Raw genomic sequence first — 18,032 nt, 5'->3', positions numbered from 1 at the left:
AAACCTTCCTTCCTTCCTTCCTTCCTTCCTTCCTTCCTTCCTTCCTTCCTTCCTTCCTTCCTTCCTTCCTTCCCTCTAAGCTGAGTCAGTGTGAGCTAGCTCACAGGTTTTTTCACCTCCAGCTCACACATTTTTGTCTTAGCTCACGAAGGATGGCTTCAGAGCAAACTAACTTATGCAGTAGTCAAATCACTCGCTCACAACTTTAATGCCAGGAGCTCACAGAGGAGAATTTTGGCTCACAAGACTCCACAGCTTAAAGGGAGCATTGGGACTAGTGCGGGGGTGGGGGGTTTACCCATTTCACCAACTGCTGATCTCTTCTAAGTGAGGTTATTCGGGGGAGGGGGCCCATTGTCATTCCCCGTCTTGCTAACCACCGGCCAAAGAATGCCGAAAGGATTTATCTTCTGCCTGCGATGAATTAAATTTAAATAGTTTTTTTGTACTGCCAGAACCTCGCTATAAGGTGCGTGGGGACAATTTGACAGTTCTAGCAAATTTCTTAATCGAAGCCGCCGTTCGTTGTTAGGGGAAGAAAGGAACATCATCCTTTTGTTCTTAATTTCATACTACGTGCCAGATCCAAAGTTCCCTTTAGAACCCCTACTACCCACAAAAGTGCCTTTAACGTACAGCCCCGTTGATTCATCCTGGCGCCCAGGAATCAGAGTTTTAGTTGAAAAACAGCGCCATCCTAAACAGAATTAAAGGTTCTGTTGGGGGTCTAGCAGCAAGGTATGGGGCGGGGGTGAAAGCCAGTCGAATCTGACTCTATGGTGTGGTGCTTGTCTCAGTTTCTGAGCCGAAGAGCCAGCGCTGTCCGAAGACGTTTCCGTGGTCATGTGGCTGGCATGACTAGACGCCGCGGCGCACGGAACGCTGTTTACCTTCCCACCGAAGTGGTACCTATTTATCTACTTGCAATTTCTTGCTTTTGAACTGCTAGGTTGGCAGGAGCTGGAACTAGAGATGGGAGCTCACTCAGTCACGCAGCACACTTGGGTCTCGAACTGCTGAGCTACCGACCTTCCGGTCGGCAGTTCAGCATCTTAACCACTTGAGCCACCTCAGCCCCTAAACAGAATGACACCCTTCTAAATCTAATGGATTTAGAAAAGTGTAACTCTTCTTTATGAGTAGAACAGAGTTGGAGTCCAGCGGCGCCTTTAAGACCGACAAAATTTTTATTCAAGGTCTTGTCTTAAAGGTGCCTCCACTGGACTCGAACTTTGTCCGGCTGCTTCAGACCAATACGGCGACTCACCTGAATCTTATTTAGGAGTGCACTGAAAACTGCAGGTTAAACCAAATGACGTTTGCACCCTTGCCCGGCTGTGGTCTACGGAAATCTCTGTATACACTGGCCTCTGTGTGCACGGAAGGTGCCGTCACAGACGACGTATGGTGAACCTGCTGGGTTTTCAAGGCAGGAGACATTCAGAGGTGGTTTGCCCTGGCCTGCCTCTGCCTAGCAACCCCGGACTTCCTTGTTGATCTCCCAAACAGGTACCGACCAGGGCCGACCCTGCTTGGCTTCCCAGATCCCACAAGATCGGGCCCTCCTGGTTCTTCCAGGTCAAGCCCTGCACCTCGGTACCTGAAAGGGAAAAAAAAAATGATTGTTTTGCAATGTTCCCTCTAAGCTGTGGAGTCTTGTGAGCAAAAGTTCTACTTTGTGAGCTACTGGGCATTAAAGTTGTGAGCGAGCGATTTGGCTACTGCATCAATTAGTTTGCTCTGGAGCCCTCCCTTCCTGAGCTACGACAAAAATGTGTTAGCCGGAGGCTAAAAAATTGTGAGCTAGCTCACACTAACTCAGCTTAGAGGGAACACTGCTGTTTTGTAGCAATGAGGCCGGGGGTTGTTGTTTTTTTCTAAAATGAAAACTGCCATTCTTAGGATGCTGAATTCTGTGGCCGGTACTGAATTGTTGTGCTCGTTTGGCCGTAGTACGTATACTCCTGACAACAGCCATTTTTGGACAATACACCTGTTAGTACCGGGCGTCCTTTAACGGCAGCGACCACTACCTACTATTCACTTGGTGCGTGTGGTCAACGACGAGAGCAGCATGGGGATTCCATGTGTGTACAGCTTCAGCATATGCCACAGTTTTGGGTAAAAAGGTAAAGGTTCCCCTTGCTCGAAAGCCAGTCAAATCTGACTCTAGGGGGCGGTGCTCATCTCCGTTTCCAAGCCGAAGAGCCAGCGCTGTCTGAAGACTTCTTCGCGTTCATGTGGCCGGCATGTTACCTTCCCACCGAAGCGTTACCTATTTATTGACTTGCAGTTTCTTGCTTTTGAACTGCTAGGTTGGCAGGAGCTGGGGCTGGAGACAGGAGCTCACTCCGTCACGCGGCACTCGGGTCTCGAACTGCCGAGGTACCGACCTTCCGGTCTGCAGCTCAGCATCTCAACCTCTGAGCCACCACAGCCTGGCAGGATCTCCAGTTTTGGGACGTGTGTACCAAAGTTGCTGGCACGCAGAAAATCCTTGTGTTGCCCTCTTCACACACAAAATGTCGGCCACTTGTACCTGCAACATTGTGGGGCGCACACTTTTCCATTGGTGGCTCGCGGCATGTGTGGTGGTGTCCTCTGAGAAGGGCTCGTAATGGGAGTAAGAGAGGCCCATTCACCCAAAGTTAAGAGCACAGGTCTTTGGGAGGCGTGGGACTTGAACTTAGGTCCACGTATCTAAGTACCACTTCTCTAAGTTCTACTGGACTTCAATCTAGCTGTTCTCGAAGTTATTTTTATTTTAGATCCAGGTGGTCAGCTGTGTTGGTCTGAAGCAGTAGAACAAATTTAGGGTCCAGTGGCACCTTTGTGGGTCTTAAAGGTGCCACTGGACTCTAAATTTGTTCTGTTATTTTTATTTTGACCAACACTGTTGTCTTTCCTGGCTTCCATGAATTGAGTGTGCATTGCCTTGAACCTGCCATGTACTGCTCTCTCGGCGAAGCAAGGCAGAGTTGTGATCCTCTGTAGATGCGACTCCCTTCTCCTGCCAAGCTGAGGGCAGACAATAATGTCGCCAGCACCCGGAAGAACAAAATTCAGAGCAAAATCTCCTCTTGGCTCAGACCAGCAGGCAAGCCTGACCTGGAAGCTTTGGTAAAAGTCACCTGACCTGCTGTGGCCTACGGGAATGAATGGGCTTCCTTATTGGTCTGACTCATCCCGCTGCAGTGCCCTCTATTGGCCAGATCCGGGTCTGACATTCGTCAGGGCGTTAGTTTGAGACCTACGGTGTGCTTTGTAGGTGGGTGTAGGTTGCCCATGCCCAACACCAAGACCACTAAAGCTCTCCAGCTGGGACGGGGGACTCAAGAAAGATGGTGGCCAGCAGGCGTGGTCAGCAGGTTTGTGCAACACAAGGCAGCTCCAATGGTCGGAAGGTCCATCTAGATGCAGTTATCAGTTCAGCAGGACATCCGGGCCTAGTGGGACAACGAGCGTGGATGACGGTATTTATCATCTGGCTCTTCCCGTTGAGCACGTGAAGCTGCCTTGGACTCAGTCAGAGCCTTGGTCCATTCAGCTCGATGCTCTCTGCTCTGGCCGGCAGCCGCTCTCCAGGGTCTTGGTCAAGGTCTTTCGCGTGACCTCATCTTTTTTTAAGTGGCTTAGTGGGAGAGCCTCTGCTTCGGATGCAGAAGGTCCTGGGTTCAATTTCTGGCAGCATCTCCAGTTGAGAAAGGGCCAGGCAGGAGGTGACGGGGAAGACCTCCTCTGCCTGAGACCCTGGAGAGCGGCTGCCAGTCTGAGTAGACAATACTGGCCATGATGGACCCTAAAGGGTCTGATTGAGTAGAAGGCAGCTTTGTGTGTAAGACAACAGTGATGGAGCCTAGGACTTCTGGCTCGCAAAACAGGTGCCCATTGACGATACTGAGCCACCCAACTCAAATGTAGTCCTTCCTCTCTGACGGCTCTCGAGATGAGGTGGAGAATCGTCTCTCACGTTCTTTGCCTCCTTGTTGTCTAGAGATGTGAAAGCCCGAGAAAAAATTGGGGGGGAAACGTTCCCCCCTCCCCCCCGTTTTTTCCCTGAAGCCTTTTTGTTTTTTTCGGAAAAATTGGAAAAAATGAAAAAAGAAAAGAAAAAAAAATTGATTATGGAACGTTTTATTTTAACATGATGAATAAAATATTTTAAGACAAGGTGTTCAGATATTTTCCAAGTCATTTCTAAAATATATATATATGGTATCAGATTGATCTAATTTCCGTGCACTGAGGACAAGCGAGTCCTAGGCTACAAACGGAACTCTCCAATGCAAGAACAAGATGCATTTCTTCCTTTAGGAGGTGCGATTGTCAGAAGAAAATAAAAGTTTCAGTTTTGTTTTTTGCATGGGGGTGGGTATTCTGTTTGTAATCATTGTTTGGATACACTATATTTTTAATACGCTAGTTGTGACAATTCCATGCCAAGTAAAAATGTCCATAGTCCTATTTTGTGTTCCTAAAGTAACAGAATGACTTTCAATCTGGAAAAGAAAAGACAAAAGAAATGCTAATGTAGCATTTCTTTCAATTTTTCCGAAAATTTCCGTTTCCCCCCGAAAAAAAGCGGGGAAAAGCCGGGTTTTTTTCCGAGCTTCAAAATTTCCGGAAATTTTACGTCTCTATTGTTGTCCAAGGAGGGGCAAAGGACGCTGGATTCCTGCCCAGGGAACAACTCCACCAAGGGCGGCTCTGAGCTCAGTGTCCTTGCTAGTGGTTCAGCCAGGGTGATCTGCGGATTTGCCTTCCCTGCCCATGAAGCTGACGGAGTCTTTGGTCGGGTGTCCTCGCCCTTTGGGAGCTCCACCTTGCTCTAGCCATTGCGAGCCAGTGTGGTCTGCAGTGCTCCCTCTAAGCTGTGGAGTCTTGTGAGCAAAAATTCTACTACTTTGTGAGCTCCTGGCATTAAAGTTGTGAGCGAGCCGTTTGGCTGCTGCATCAATCAGTTTGCTCTGGAGCCCTCCTTCCTGAGCGGAGACAAAAGTGTGTGAGCTGGAGGCTAAAGAACTGCGAGCTGGCTCACGCTAACTCAGCTTAGAGGGAACACTGGTGGTCTGGTGTTTTAAGAGTGTCGGGCTGGTATCTGGGAAACCCAGGTTCGCATTCCGACTTGTGTTATAAAAGCTCGCTGGGTGACCTTGGGCCAGTCATGCTCTCTCGGCCTGTCCTACCTCATAGGGTTGTTGTGAGGATAAAATGGAGAACAGGAGAACGGTGTAAGCTGCCCCCACTGGAGAATTAAATAAGGAAGGGTTGCCTCAGTGCTTAGTTCTTGTGGCCCTTTCTTATGGTGTCGTGGTTAAGAAGAAGAAGAGTTTGGATTTATACCCATCCCTTCACTACCCAAAGGAGTCTCAGAGCGGCTTACCATCTCCTTTCCCTCCCCCTCCCCACAACAGACACCCTGGGAGGTAGGTGGGGCCGAGAGAGCTCTGACAGAAACTGCTCTTTTTCAAGAACAGCTCTGACAGAACTATGGCTTGCCCAAGGTCATCCAGCCAGGTGCAAGTGGAGGAGTGGGGAATGGGAATCAAACCCAGTTCTCCCAGATTAGAGTCCACGCACTTAACCACTACACCAAACTGGCTCTCAATTAAGTATGCGGACTCTAATCTGGGAGAACTGGGTTTGATTCCCCCATTCCTCCACTTGCAGCTGCTGGATGGCCTTGGGCAAGCCATAGTTCTGTCAGAGCTGTTCTCTCAAGGACAGTTCTGGAAAGAGCTCTCTCAGCCCCGCCTACCTCACAGGCAGTGTTCCCTCTAAGCTGAGTTAGTGTGAGTTAGCTCACAGTTTTTTAGCCTCCGGCTCACACATTTTTGTCTTAGCTCAGGAAGGAGGGCTCCAGAGCAAACTGATTTCTGCAGTAGCCAAATGGCTTGCTCACCACTTTAATGCCAGTAGCCCACAAAGTAGGATTTTTGCTCACCAGACTCCACAGCTTAGAGGGAGCATTGCTCACAGGGTGTCTGTTGTGGGGAAGGGAATGAAAAGGAGTTCATAAGCCACTCTGAGACTCCCAGTGAAGGGTGGGGTATAAATCCAATTCTCTTCTTACATGCCCAGGGAAATGCTGATCACCACTTTGGGAGTCAGGAAGCAAATTTTCTCCAGGCCATTTTGGCCCGGGGATCCTGGAGGTTTTTTGTCATCTTTGGGGCGTGGAGCAGGGGTCACTGAGGGTTTGTGGGGGGGAGGTATTTGTGAATTTCCTGCCTTGTGCAAGGGGGGCTGGACTAGATGACCCTGTGGGAGCCCTTCCAATGCTACGATTCTACGAAATAATATCTCTCTGTCTCCAGATCCAGGAGTGGAATGTCGAGGCGCAACACCTGATGCCCCTCCAGCCTCCCCTAGTCCCCGAGCTGAGCCACATGCGGGAAGCCCAACTCCACACGGCGGAGGCCTCCCTCTGGAGCGTGGTGGCCACCGTCCAGGCCATGGAGAGGAAGATCGACTTGCTGGCCACCCGCCTGCTCAGCTTGGAGGGCCGGTCCGGGACGGCCGAGAAGAAGCTGCTGGACTGCGAGAAGACGGCCATGGAGTTCGGGAACCAGCTGGAGAGCAAGTGGGCCGTCCTGGGGACCCTGATCCAGGAATACGGGATGCTCCAGAGGAGGCTGGAGAACATGGAGAACCTGCTCAAGAACCGGAACTTCTGGGTCCTCCGGCTGCCCCCGGGCTCCAAGGGGGAAATCCCCAAGGTAACCGGAAGGAGAAGGGGGATGTGGCTAGAAATGTGAAGGCCCGGGGAAAAAAACGGGAAAATCCGGGGCGGGAACGGGGTTTTCCCCGTTTTTTCCCGAAAAATTGGAAAAATTGGAAAAAAAGACAAAAAAATTGATTAGGGAACATTTTATTTTAACATGATGAATAAAATATTGTAAGACAAGGTGTTCAAATAGTCTCCAGATCATTTCTAAAAAATACGTATGGTATCAGATTGATCTAATTTCTGGGCACTGAGGACAAGCAAGTCCTAGGTTACAACCTGAACTCTCCAATGCAAGAACAAGATGCATTTCTTCCTTTAGGAGGTGCTGTTGTCACAAGAAAAGAAAAAGGTTTCAGTTTTGTTTTTTGCATGTGGGTGGGTATTCTGTTTGTAATCATTGTTTGGATACACTACATTTTTAATATGCTAGTTGTGATGATTTCATGCCAAGTAAAAATGTCCATAGTCATATTTTATGTTCCTAAAGTAACAGAATGACTTTCAATCTGGAAAAGAAAAAAAAAGTGCTAATGTAGCTTTTTTTCCAATTTTTCCAAAAATTTCCGTTCTTTTCCGAGCTTCAAAATTTCCCAAAATTTTGCAACTTGGGAACAGCAGAAAGCGTTAATCCTGTGCCATTCGTAGCAACAGCACTTAACGGGGCCTGGGTGGGTCGAGGGAGGGTGGGAGAGACGGGGGGCAGCGAAAGCAGTGGAGGGTCTGTGCCTGTTCCCAGCCAAGAGGAAGGAAAACTCTTTGGGGGGGAGGGAGCACTGGAGTGTGGTGGAGATGGCTGGTGCGTAGGAAGAGTGCGAGGGAGGTCCCAGTAGAAACTGCACCCAGGGAGAAAGGGGGGAATCCTTTGAGTTCACAGCAGGCCCAAGGGCTGAAGCAGCAGCCGTCGCAGTGGAAGGTCCAGCTGCTCTCCGCAAGTTATCTGTGTAAGGACGTTGGAAGAGCCCTGCTGAGACAGACGAGGGAGGGTCCCTCTAGTCCAGCCTCCCGTCTCACACAGGGGCCAGCCAGTTCCTCTGGAGGGCCAACAACAGGGCAGAGAGGCCGAGGCCTTCCCCTGAGAAGAACCTCAGAAGAGCCCTGCCGGATCAGACCAGGGAGGGTCCATCTAGTCCAGCCTCCCGTCTCACACGGTGGCCAGCCAGTTCCTCCGAAGGGCCAACAACAGGGCAGAGAGGCCGAGGCCTTCCCCTGAGAAGGACACCAGAAGAGCCCTGCTGGATCAGGCCAGTGAGGGTCCATCCAGTCCAGCCTCCCGTCTCACACAGGGGCCAGCCAGTCCCTCTGGAGGGCCAGCAACAGGGCAGAGAGGCCGAGGCCTTCCCCCGATAAGAACACCAGAAGAGCCCTGCCGGTTCAGCCAGTTTGGGCTTCTCTTTGTTTATGTAATGCTGTCTGTGTGCATGGACTGTGTTGTGTCTTTAAGCATCCTGTTCCAAAACAAGAGTTTATTTTATTGGTGTGTTTGTTTATTTATTGAAAAAGTTTGTTAGCCACTTACAAGATAGAGAAAATACTTAAAATGCAGCCCTAAATATAACTCTCTTCAGCTGTGTCATGACCCTCTGCCACCACTCTGGACTTGGGGTCCCTTGGGACGGCCCAGAGTACTCTCTCAAGCCCAACCAAAATGCCCCTTTTACAGCCGAGAAATATAGGCATGATGACCAGGCAGAGAGCAATTAAACAAATGGGGCAAGGAAAACAAGACAAAGTGCTTAAAATATATAACAGTGTGTCAAGGCAAAATAAACAAATCTAACGCGGCTACCTATTTCTCTTAACCAGTTACTATTCAAGGCCCACAGCCTTTTATACCAGGCCTGTGCCTGTACTCACTCTGTCCCAAGTGAGGGATCTTTCTCTCAGACCAGACTGTCCCCTCATTTTAACTCTGTGAGAGACAAGAACACAGTAGAGAAAAGAGCGCACTTCCACAGCCCACAAAGCTTAAGTCCCAATCTCCTCACACCATCCCTGGACACCGGTTGGTTACAACTATCACTAAGCATTGTGGAGATTGTGGGCTGTCTGCTTTCTACTCCCACACAGGTCTCCTGGGCCTAGGCCTTGTCTCCCAGTCCTACACAGATCATGACAAGCTGCCCCCTAAAGAGCAAAAGGGAAGGGAGGGAGGCACACTTCCCTGGGGAGGTTGTTCCCTAATCGTGGGGCTGCCACCGAAAAGCCCCTCTCTTGTGTATCCGCCACATGAGTTGCTTTATTTGATGGGTCAGTCAAGAGGGTTTCTCCTTGGGACCTTATGACCCAGGAGGGAACATAATTTGTGTGCCTTTTGGGTGACAGGAGAACATTTTTCCTGCATGTCCAGAGCATCGCTGCCCTAACTGCATCATAAGACCCCCTGGCCCCAGGTCAGCATTTCTCAGTGACGAAGGGCTCCAGTCTGACATTGCAGGCCAATGGCCAGTCGCCAATATGTCTGGTTCCTTTTCCCATCCCAGATGCCGGTGACCTTTGTCGACATCGCTGTGTATTTCTCCGCTGAAGAGTGGAAGAACTTGGCCGAGTGGCAGAAAGACCTCTACAGTAACCTCGTGAAGGAGAACTACGAATCTTTGCTCAGCCAAGGTATAGTAACAGCATCTTTACATAATGTTCTAGAACAGGCGTCTCCAATGTGGTGCTGCCGCCCCCCCCCCCCCCCCCTGCCCCCCTTTCCTGGTGCCTGCCAAGGGTTTTGGTGTGGTGATTAAGTGCGTGGACTCCGATCTGGGAGAACCGGGTTTGATTCCCCACTCCTCCACTTGCAGCTGCCGGATGGCCTTGGGTCAGTCACAAGTTCTGTCAGAGCTGTCCTCTCAAGAGCAGTCCTCGAAAGAGCTCTCTCAGCCCCACCTACCTCACAGGGTGTCTGTTGTGGGGAGGGGAAGGGAAAGGAGATTGTAAGCCTCTCTGAGACTCCTTTGGGTAGTGAAGGGCTTTGGGAGCAACTGCCACCACAACATGGCGGCCATTTTGTGGATGGCTCCGCCTCCTGCAGCAGCCAATTCTAAAAGTGCCCGGAGGCTCGAAAATATATCAGATCCCCGCTCTAGAATGTTCAAAACATCTTGCAGCATCTCTGTAAACCTTGTAACACTTTAAGGCCTTTAAAAGGTAAAGGTTCCCTTGCTCGAAAGCCAGTCGAATCCGACTCTAGGGTTGCGGTGCTCATCTCCGTTTCAAAGGTGAAGAGCCAGCGCTGTCCGAAGACATTTCCGTGGTCATGTGGCCGGCATGACTAAACACCAAGGCACACGGAACGCTGTTACCTTCCCACTGAAGTGGTACCTATTTATCTACTTGCAGTGTCTTGCTTTCGAACTGCTAGGTTGGCAGGAGCTGGAACTAGAGACGGGAGCTCTCAAAGTGGTTCACAAAAAGGGTGGGGAAATCAAAATCAAACAGCAGCCAAAAAAAAAGCCCCCCAGTCCTGAAAGTTGCAGTTTTAAAAAAAGCAATGAAAACAGCAACACATTTTATAAAATCTACCTCTAAAAGAGCCATTACAACAGGGGTGTCGAACTCATTTGTTGTGAGGGCCAGATCTGACATAAATGAGACCTTGTCGGGCCGGGCCATGTGTGTGTCATAAAATGTAATGCCAGGTAGCGGAGATATAAACTTTATAAAGGACACAAACACAAAGGGTTTTTTAAAATTTAAAAACATGCTTAAAACATTAACGCACTTGCAGTATTTTGTTTATTTAACCGTGTCTGATAACTGACACCCCTTGCTCTGAATGATCGCATCAAAATGTCTGTGCTGTTGCAATCTTGAGTATGCTCTTCAAGTGTGTATCTGTAAGCTGCAAACCTACTTTTGGTTTATTGACCTTCACCGCAGAAATCTCATGCTCAGAGTTCTGAGTCTAGGACCCAGGTTCAAACATGAAATGGCTGAGTGATTAAGAGAGTCTGGCGAAGCAAGCTATGATGTAGCAGCGGCAGCAGAACTGGAAGCAGGAGACGGCCAGTTCTACCCCGGGCCTGATGAAAGCCCTCCTGGGGCCTGATCCGGCCCCCGGGCTGCATGTTTGACGCCCCTGTATTACAATGCTTGAAGCCCACTCTTGTCAGTCAACGATTCCAAAGGTGGTGTGTTCGAAACCACAGGATGACCAAAGGAGTAGCACTAAAACCACTGCATGAAATCACTACATTGGCCGCTTTCACACATGCTAAACAATGCCGTTCCAATCCACTTCAACAGCCGTTTGCAAGTGGGTTTTGCCATTCCACACAGTAAACTCCAGTTGCAAAGTGCATCGGAAGTGCGTTATTTAGTGTGTGTGAAAGCAGTGCAGCCGCCTGGCGACACACACGGCCCTCGGTAAATCCGGCACGTAAAGGAATCTCCCTGGCTCAGTCCTCAAGTTGCTTCCCTCTGTGGCTTCCTCAGGAGCAGACATCAACATTTCAAAGCCCGAGCCGCCGCCGAGGATCGGACGGAGCGCGGAGCCATGCGTCCCCGAGCAGCCGAACTCCAAGGAGCGGGAGGTAGCCGCGGATCCCTGCACAGGTAAGCAGAACTGTTGCAGAGAGAGAGAGAGTCATTGGGTGGGAAGACTGGTGGCGGTAGTGGTACCCCAGGCCAGCCAAAGGAACATAAGAGCATAAGCGAAGCTATGCTGGATCAGGCCAATGGCCCATCCAGTCCAACACTCCGTGTCACACAGTGGCCAGAAATACCAGGGGCCATCAGGAGGTCCACCAGCAAGGGCCAGAACTCCAGAAGCCCTCCTATGGTGGGCCCCCATGCACCAAGAGTACATAGCATCGCTGCCCCAGAGAACATAAGAGAAGCCATGCTGGATCAGGCCAGTGGCTTATCCAGTCCAACACTCTGTGTCACACAGTGGCCAAAACCCAGGGGCCATCAGGGGGTCCACCAGCAGGGCCAGAACTCCAGAAGCCCTCCCACTGTGGCCCCCCCCAAGCACCAAGAATACAGGGCATCACTTGCCCCAGACATAAGAACATAAGAGAAGCCATGCTGGATCAGGCCAGTGGCTAATCCAGTCCAACACACTGTGTCACACAGTGGCCCAAACCCAGGTGCCATCAGGAGGTCCACCAGAGAGGCAAGAACTCCAGAAGCCCTCCCACTATGGCCCACTAAGCACCAAGAATACAGAGCATCACTGCCCCAGACAGAGTGTTCCCTATACCTTCTGGCTAATAGCCACAGGTGGACCTCTGCTCCATATGTTTATCCCTAAGAACAGAAGAGAAGCCATGTTATGAGAAATGGGGCGTTTGAGAAGTAAAGCTCAGGACGAGTAGTTTGACATTGGTGAGGAGGAGGAGGAGAGGAGGAGGAGGAGATTGGGTTTATACCCTGCCCTTTACTCGGAGTCTTAGAGCTGCTTACAAACTCCTTTCCCTTCCCCTCCCCACAACAGACACCCTGTGAGGTAGGTGGGGCTGAGAGAGCTCTTGACAGAAACAGCTCTTTTTCAAGGACAGCTCTGACAGAACTATGGCTTGCCCAAGGTCATCCAGCAGCTGCCAGTGGAGGCGTTCGGAATCAGACCCGGTTCTCCCAGCTTAGCGTCCACGCACTTAACCACTACACCAAACTGAAGAAGAGTTTGGATTTATACCCCACCCTTCACTCGGAGTCTCAGAGCGGCTTACAAACCCCTTTCCCTCCCCCTCCCCACAACAGACACCCTGCGAGGTAGGCGGGGCGGAGAGAGCTCTTTCCAGAACTGTCCTTGAGAGAACAGCTCTGAGAGAACTGTGGCTTGCCCAAGACCATCCAGCAGGGGCAAATGGAGGAGTGGGGAATCAAACCCGGTTCTCCCAGATTAGAGTCCGTGCACTTAACCACGACACCAAACTGACAGGGTGCTTGTGAGGGCAGGGGAGATGTGATTATAGAGGGTGTGTGTGTGTTGTGATGTCACATCTTGGATGCAGCTGGTCGCAGTCTTTTACACTGCATGCGTCCTATGATAGGACAGCTTCAGACCAGTTTCAAACCTGTTTAATTGTTGCAGCTTAAAACCAAGGAGTTGTAATTCTCCGAGCAGGTTAATGACTTCCAAAAGGATTGTGTTGTATTTGTAAGCCCCTTCGTACCGCTAGGAAAGTCAGGATATCTTTTAAATGAATACATTCTTAGCAAGAGGGACAGATTTAGAGTCCAGTGGCACCTTTAAGACCCACAAAGTTTTATTCAAGGTATGCGCTCTCGTGTGCTGTTCATGCACATTTCTTTGGATACATTGGTATTTTTGGCCACTGTGGGACACAGAGTGTTGGGACTAGATGGGTCATTGGCCTGATCCAGCATTGGCTTCTCTTCTGTTCTTATGTTCTTAGGTAAGGTTCAATCTTATAATGGGCTGAACAGCAAATTAACCTGTAACATGATGAAGATGTGCAAAGACAAAACTAAATAATAAGCTAAGGTTGTAAGGTCAACAGTCATAAAGCAATAAATATGTTAAAATAGCAGATAAGTGTGTAAAGGTATCTTTCTAATTGTGGGGAGTAAACTGATACTCTTAGCAAGATTTGAGTCTAGCAGTCCCTTAGAGACCAATGAGACGTTAGGAGTGTTAGCTGACAAGAGTCAAAGCTTCCTTCCTCTGGTACTCTTAGTAATTTATCAGTTCTGCAGTTCTCAGTATTAACCTGTGTTCTCTCCAGGTCAGCCCCTTAGCTGCGAGAGAGAATCTTTTGTTTTTGCTCTGGAGAGGGCATCGTTCCCAGGGAAGGAGGACACCAGACGCTAGATTTTATAAATGTATAGAGTTTAAAGGTAAAGGTAACGGTTCCTCCTTGCTCGAAAGCCAGTCGAGTCCGACTCTAGGGTTGCGGTGCTCATCTCCGTTTCAAAGCCGAAGAGCCAGCGCTGTCCGAAGACGTTTCCGTGGTCATGTGGCCGGCATGACTAAACACCAAGGCGCATGGAACGCTGTTCCCTTCCCACCGAAGTGGTACCTATTTAACTACTTCCAATTTCTTGCTTTCAAACGGCTAGGTTGGCAGGAGTATAAAGTTTATTCAAACATAATTTTAACAAAGGCCTTTCCTTGTGATCACATCCAAAGTTTCAACAATCTCATCCCTGAATACAAGAATTGCATTGTGTGCATCCCCCAGCCCACATTCTTACTCCATGCCATTTTGAACTTAACTATTTTAAAATAAGCAAGAAACAAAGATAACAAAAGAGCATAGCAACATGGTAGCATTTACGCATCTCACCAGGCCCAACGCAGAGTTTGGAAGGAGAGAGTCTCGCCTTCTTCTTTTTTAAAAGTTTATTAACTGATTCAACCATAACATATCACTGCTTCAGCGGAAGGGCGGGATAAAAGTCGAACAAATAAAAATAATAATAATAAAAACATAATTACATGATATAGACACATAGATACACAGACTAAAACCTAGTTTTGCATTACATATTTTGGGAATAGACCTAAAACAAGATAAATTCCAAATATTTTACATTCCGCAGAGGGATCGTTATTTACATAATCTATAAAAGGATACCACTTTTTCACAAAATTATTTTTATAACCTGGGGTCTCCATCAACAGTATTTGTGTAGCTGTTTTATCCTGAATATCTATATCCCACACTTTCTGGAACCACGCTTCAAGTGAGGGTATTTTCCTAGATTTCCATAACTGGGCTAATAAAGATCTGCCAGTGACTAACAGGAGAGAAATGAGATCCCGACGCAAAGGAGAAAATGAGTGCTCAGGCCAAAAATTTAGTAGAATGGATTCAGGAGTTAAAGGAACATCACTGCCTACTATTTCTGAAATTTTAGAAACTACTGAAGCCCAGTAATCTTGGACTTTAGGGCGAGACCACCAGCAATGCAGAAAGGTTCCTGACTCTCAACATCCCTTCCAGCAGTTTGAGTTAGATTGAAGTTTACTTCTAAAAAGCTTTACAGGTGTTAAATACCGCCTCACAAATATTTTAAATTGCAATAAGCTTATATTAAGGGATTCACTGCGAAATACATTTGAGGTCCATATCTGAGTCCACTGTTGTTCACTAATTTGAAGGGTACTTTCCTTCTGCCATACCTTCTGGCCCCACTGCTGGACCTCCTGATGGCACCTGGTATTTCTGGCCACTGTGTGACAGAGTGTTGGACTGGATGGGCCATTAGCCTGAGCCAACATTGGCGTCTCTTATGTTCTTATTTTCTTGTGTTGCCTTTTGTTGATACGAGGGTTGTGTCCAAGTTGGTCTCACCTTAAATTTCCTGTGGAGACAGAACTGAGGCAGGAGAGAGAGGGCAGGTGCAGTCCTCGACCTGACCCGTCTTTCTATTCTTATACCCTTTTTCGGTAAATCTACCCACTTTTACTCTCCAATCAGAATCGTCCCACGCCTTTGGACCTTTATATCGTGTTTTCGGGACTTTTCTGTCTGGATTTTCCCCTCACATCAACACCCTTACATAAGGCCTTTCGTGCCAAATGTCACTGTGACTTTCTCCTCCAAGGGTGGTTGTCTAGGCAAAGGTTCCCCCTTAACTGTGTTCCCCCTTAGCTGTCCTTCGACAGCTTAAACAATCCTGTTATTTCCTAATATGGATCACACTATAGCAAGCTGAGCCTTCTCCAGTGCTCCCTCTAAGCTGTGGAGACTTGTGAGCCAAAATTCTATGTTGTCAGCTACTGGCGTTAAAGTTGTGAGCGAGCAATTTGGCTACTGAAGAGAAGAGAGGAGAGACTGGATTTATACCCCACCCTTCACCACCCAAAGGAGTCTCAGAGTGGCTTACAAACTCCTTTTCCTTCCCCTCCCCACAACAGACACTCTGTGAGGTCGGTGGGGCTGAGAGAGCTCTGAGAGAAACTGCTCTTTTTCAAGAACAGCTCTTATCAGAACTACGGCTTGCCCAAGGTCATCCAGCCAGATGCAAGTGGAGGAGTGGGGAATCAAACCCAGTTCTCCCAGATGAGAGTACGCGCACTTAACCACTACACCAAACTGGCATAAATTAGTTTGCTCTGGAGCCATCCTTCCTGAGCTAAAACAAGAATGCGTGAGCCAGAGGCTAAAAAAACTGTAAGCTAGCTCACACACTCTCAGAGGGAACATTGCGGGCCTTCTCTTATTGGTGATAACCTCTATGGACCAGGAGCTAATGCAGTCGCTACTTCTATGAATGATAAGATTGCTGGTTTATAAAATCCGTCTGTGCTATCACTATTTCCAACTTGAACATCCAGGTGCTTTCCAGTCAAGACTAAATTAACAAATACTAACCAGGGGATCTCCAAGCTAACAAGCCCCTTATCTTAAAGATCATTAATCTAAATGTTCAGGTCTGTCCTTTTAATTTCCACAAAGTAGGCCACCAAATCAAGCAACCCTTTTCTGGTTGATCACAAGCTGAACATGAGCCTGCAGTGCGATGTGACTGCGAAGAAAGCGAATGCAATCTTAGGATGCATAAACAGAAGCATTGCGTCCAGATCAAGGGAGGTGGTGGTTCCGCTCTATTCTGCTATGGTCAGGCCTCACCTGGAGTCCTGTGTCCAGTTTTGGGCATCATATTTTAGGAAGGATGTTGAGAAACTCGAGCGTGTCCAGAAGAGGGCAACCAGGATGGTGAGAGGGTTGGAATCCAAGTCTTACGAGGAAAGGCTGAAAGAGTTGGGAATGTTTAGCCCGGGGAAGAGAAGGCTTAGAGGGGACATGATTGCAGTCTTCAAGTATCTGAAGGGCTGTCATGTAGAAGGTGGAGCGGATCTATTCTCTCTTGCTCCGGATTGCAAGACTAGATCAAGTGGGTGGAAATTACAAGGGAGTTGATAAAGGCTGAAAATCAGGAGAAACTTCCTGACTGTTAGAGCTGTTGAGCAGTGGAACAGACTGCCTCGGGAGGTGGTGGAGGCTCCTTCGCGGGTCTGTTGTAGGGCTTCTCTTTCGGCTATGCTCCTGCAGAGTGCATGGGGGTTGGGCTAGATGACCTGCAAGGTCCCTTCCAACTCTAATATTCCTCATAGAAAGGTGTTCCAACCCCCTAATCATCTTGGTTGCCCTCCTCGGCACTTTTTCCAATTTCCAAGTGGCCAGTTGAGTATGTCTATAATCCAATATGTAGCATAAAGCTCTGGACTCCGCATTGGGCCTGTACGCTAAACAAGACAGTTAAGTGATTTTATTTTTCAGGAAGAGGTAACCAGTCGGCCTTATTATCTGGCCGCTTTCAGGGTGTGCCCTTTTCTGACAGATGTTGCCCGTGCACAAATGATAATATCGCAACCATTTCCCATGTCCTGTTGCAGTGCCCCTTCTACCATGCGCTACGACTGAAATGTCTAAATTTTATTTTGGCTCAACTGGAAGAATATCCTCATTGCCTAAAGATCCTTATTCTTCTTGATAATCCAAACCTTGAGATAACGGAAACTGTTGCTAAATTTCTTTTTGGTGCCATTTCTATTCGCCCTTTATTTAATTGATGGGTATACTTACTTGGTAATTCCTGGTTTCTGTATTTTGCAAGTATCATTCTATGCTGTGGTGGTGGTGGTTGTTTTTGTTGTATATGGGTTTGCAAGGGTTACATGCCAATAAAGGTAACTGGACTAGTACAATTACTAAGTGAGGCAGGTATAACATGAAACCCTACATTGGGTTTCTGTGAGAGGAAAGGGGACAGGAATCAGTTTCAAAGTGGTTTAAAAACTCATCATTGTGGCTCAGCGATCTTCTTTCCAGAAGAACAGTCAGACCAGCAGTGCTTGTAATGCAGCCTCCTGTTTCACACAGTGGCCAACCGGGGACAGCATGGTATAGTGGTTAGGGTATCAAACTTGAACCCAGAGTCAAATGCGAGCTCAGCTGGGTGACCTTGAGGGAGTCACATATTCTCAGCCTGGCCTACCTCACAGAGTGGTTGTTGTGAGGATTAAGTGGGGAGGGGAGTAGCGTTTACCCACCCTAGGCTCCTTGGAGAGGGATAAAAATGTAATGGGACAGATGCCCGCAGAAAACCTACAGGGCAGACGTGGAAGCCACATTCCGCGTCCCACACGGAGGGAACTGAGGGACAACCAAGCGGCCCAGAGTGGTTTTTTTTCCTCGAGCGTTGTACATATAGTGCTGTGAAATTTGCAGATGACACCAAATTGGGAGGAGCCGCGAACACACCGGCAGATAGAGATAGAATTCAACGAGATCTGAACACGCCGGGAAAGTGGGCGGATGTGAACAAGATGCAGTTTAACAAGGAAAAGTGCCGAGTTCTACATCTGGGTAACAAAAACGAGGAACACGCATTCTGG

The 18,032-nt window shown here is 48.5% G+C and overlaps 1 protein-coding gene across 1 annotated transcript in view; it reads left to right on the top strand.

Annotated features, from left to right (window-relative positions):
• Positions 1–6,338: 6,338 nt before the first annotated feature.
• The window catches only part of LOC107119767 (zinc finger protein 282-like), a 19,626-nt gene continuing 7,932 nt past the window's right edge, over positions 6,339–18,032 (top strand). The window contains exons 1-3 of the mRNA XM_015422351.1: positions 6,339–6,719; positions 9,211–9,337; positions 11,153–11,272. Coding sequence (XP_015277837.1) covers positions 6,351–6,719; positions 9,211–9,337; positions 11,153–11,272 — 616 coding nt within the window. The 5' untranslated portion in view covers positions 6,339–6,350. The remainder of the gene's footprint in view (positions 6,720–9,210; positions 9,338–11,152; positions 11,273–18,032) is intronic.

The sequence above is a fragment of the Gekko japonicus genome, unplaced genomic scaffold (assembly GCF_001447785.1).
Source record: "Gekko japonicus isolate JY-2015 unplaced genomic scaffold, Gekko_japonicus_V1.1 scaffold915, whole genome shotgun sequence".
In the NCBI taxonomy this organism is placed as follows: domain Eukaryota; kingdom Metazoa; phylum Chordata; class Lepidosauria; order Squamata; family Gekkonidae; genus Gekko; species Gekko japonicus.
Note: the sequence above shows the minus strand (reverse complement) of the source record. Positions and strands in the feature narration are given on the sequence as shown.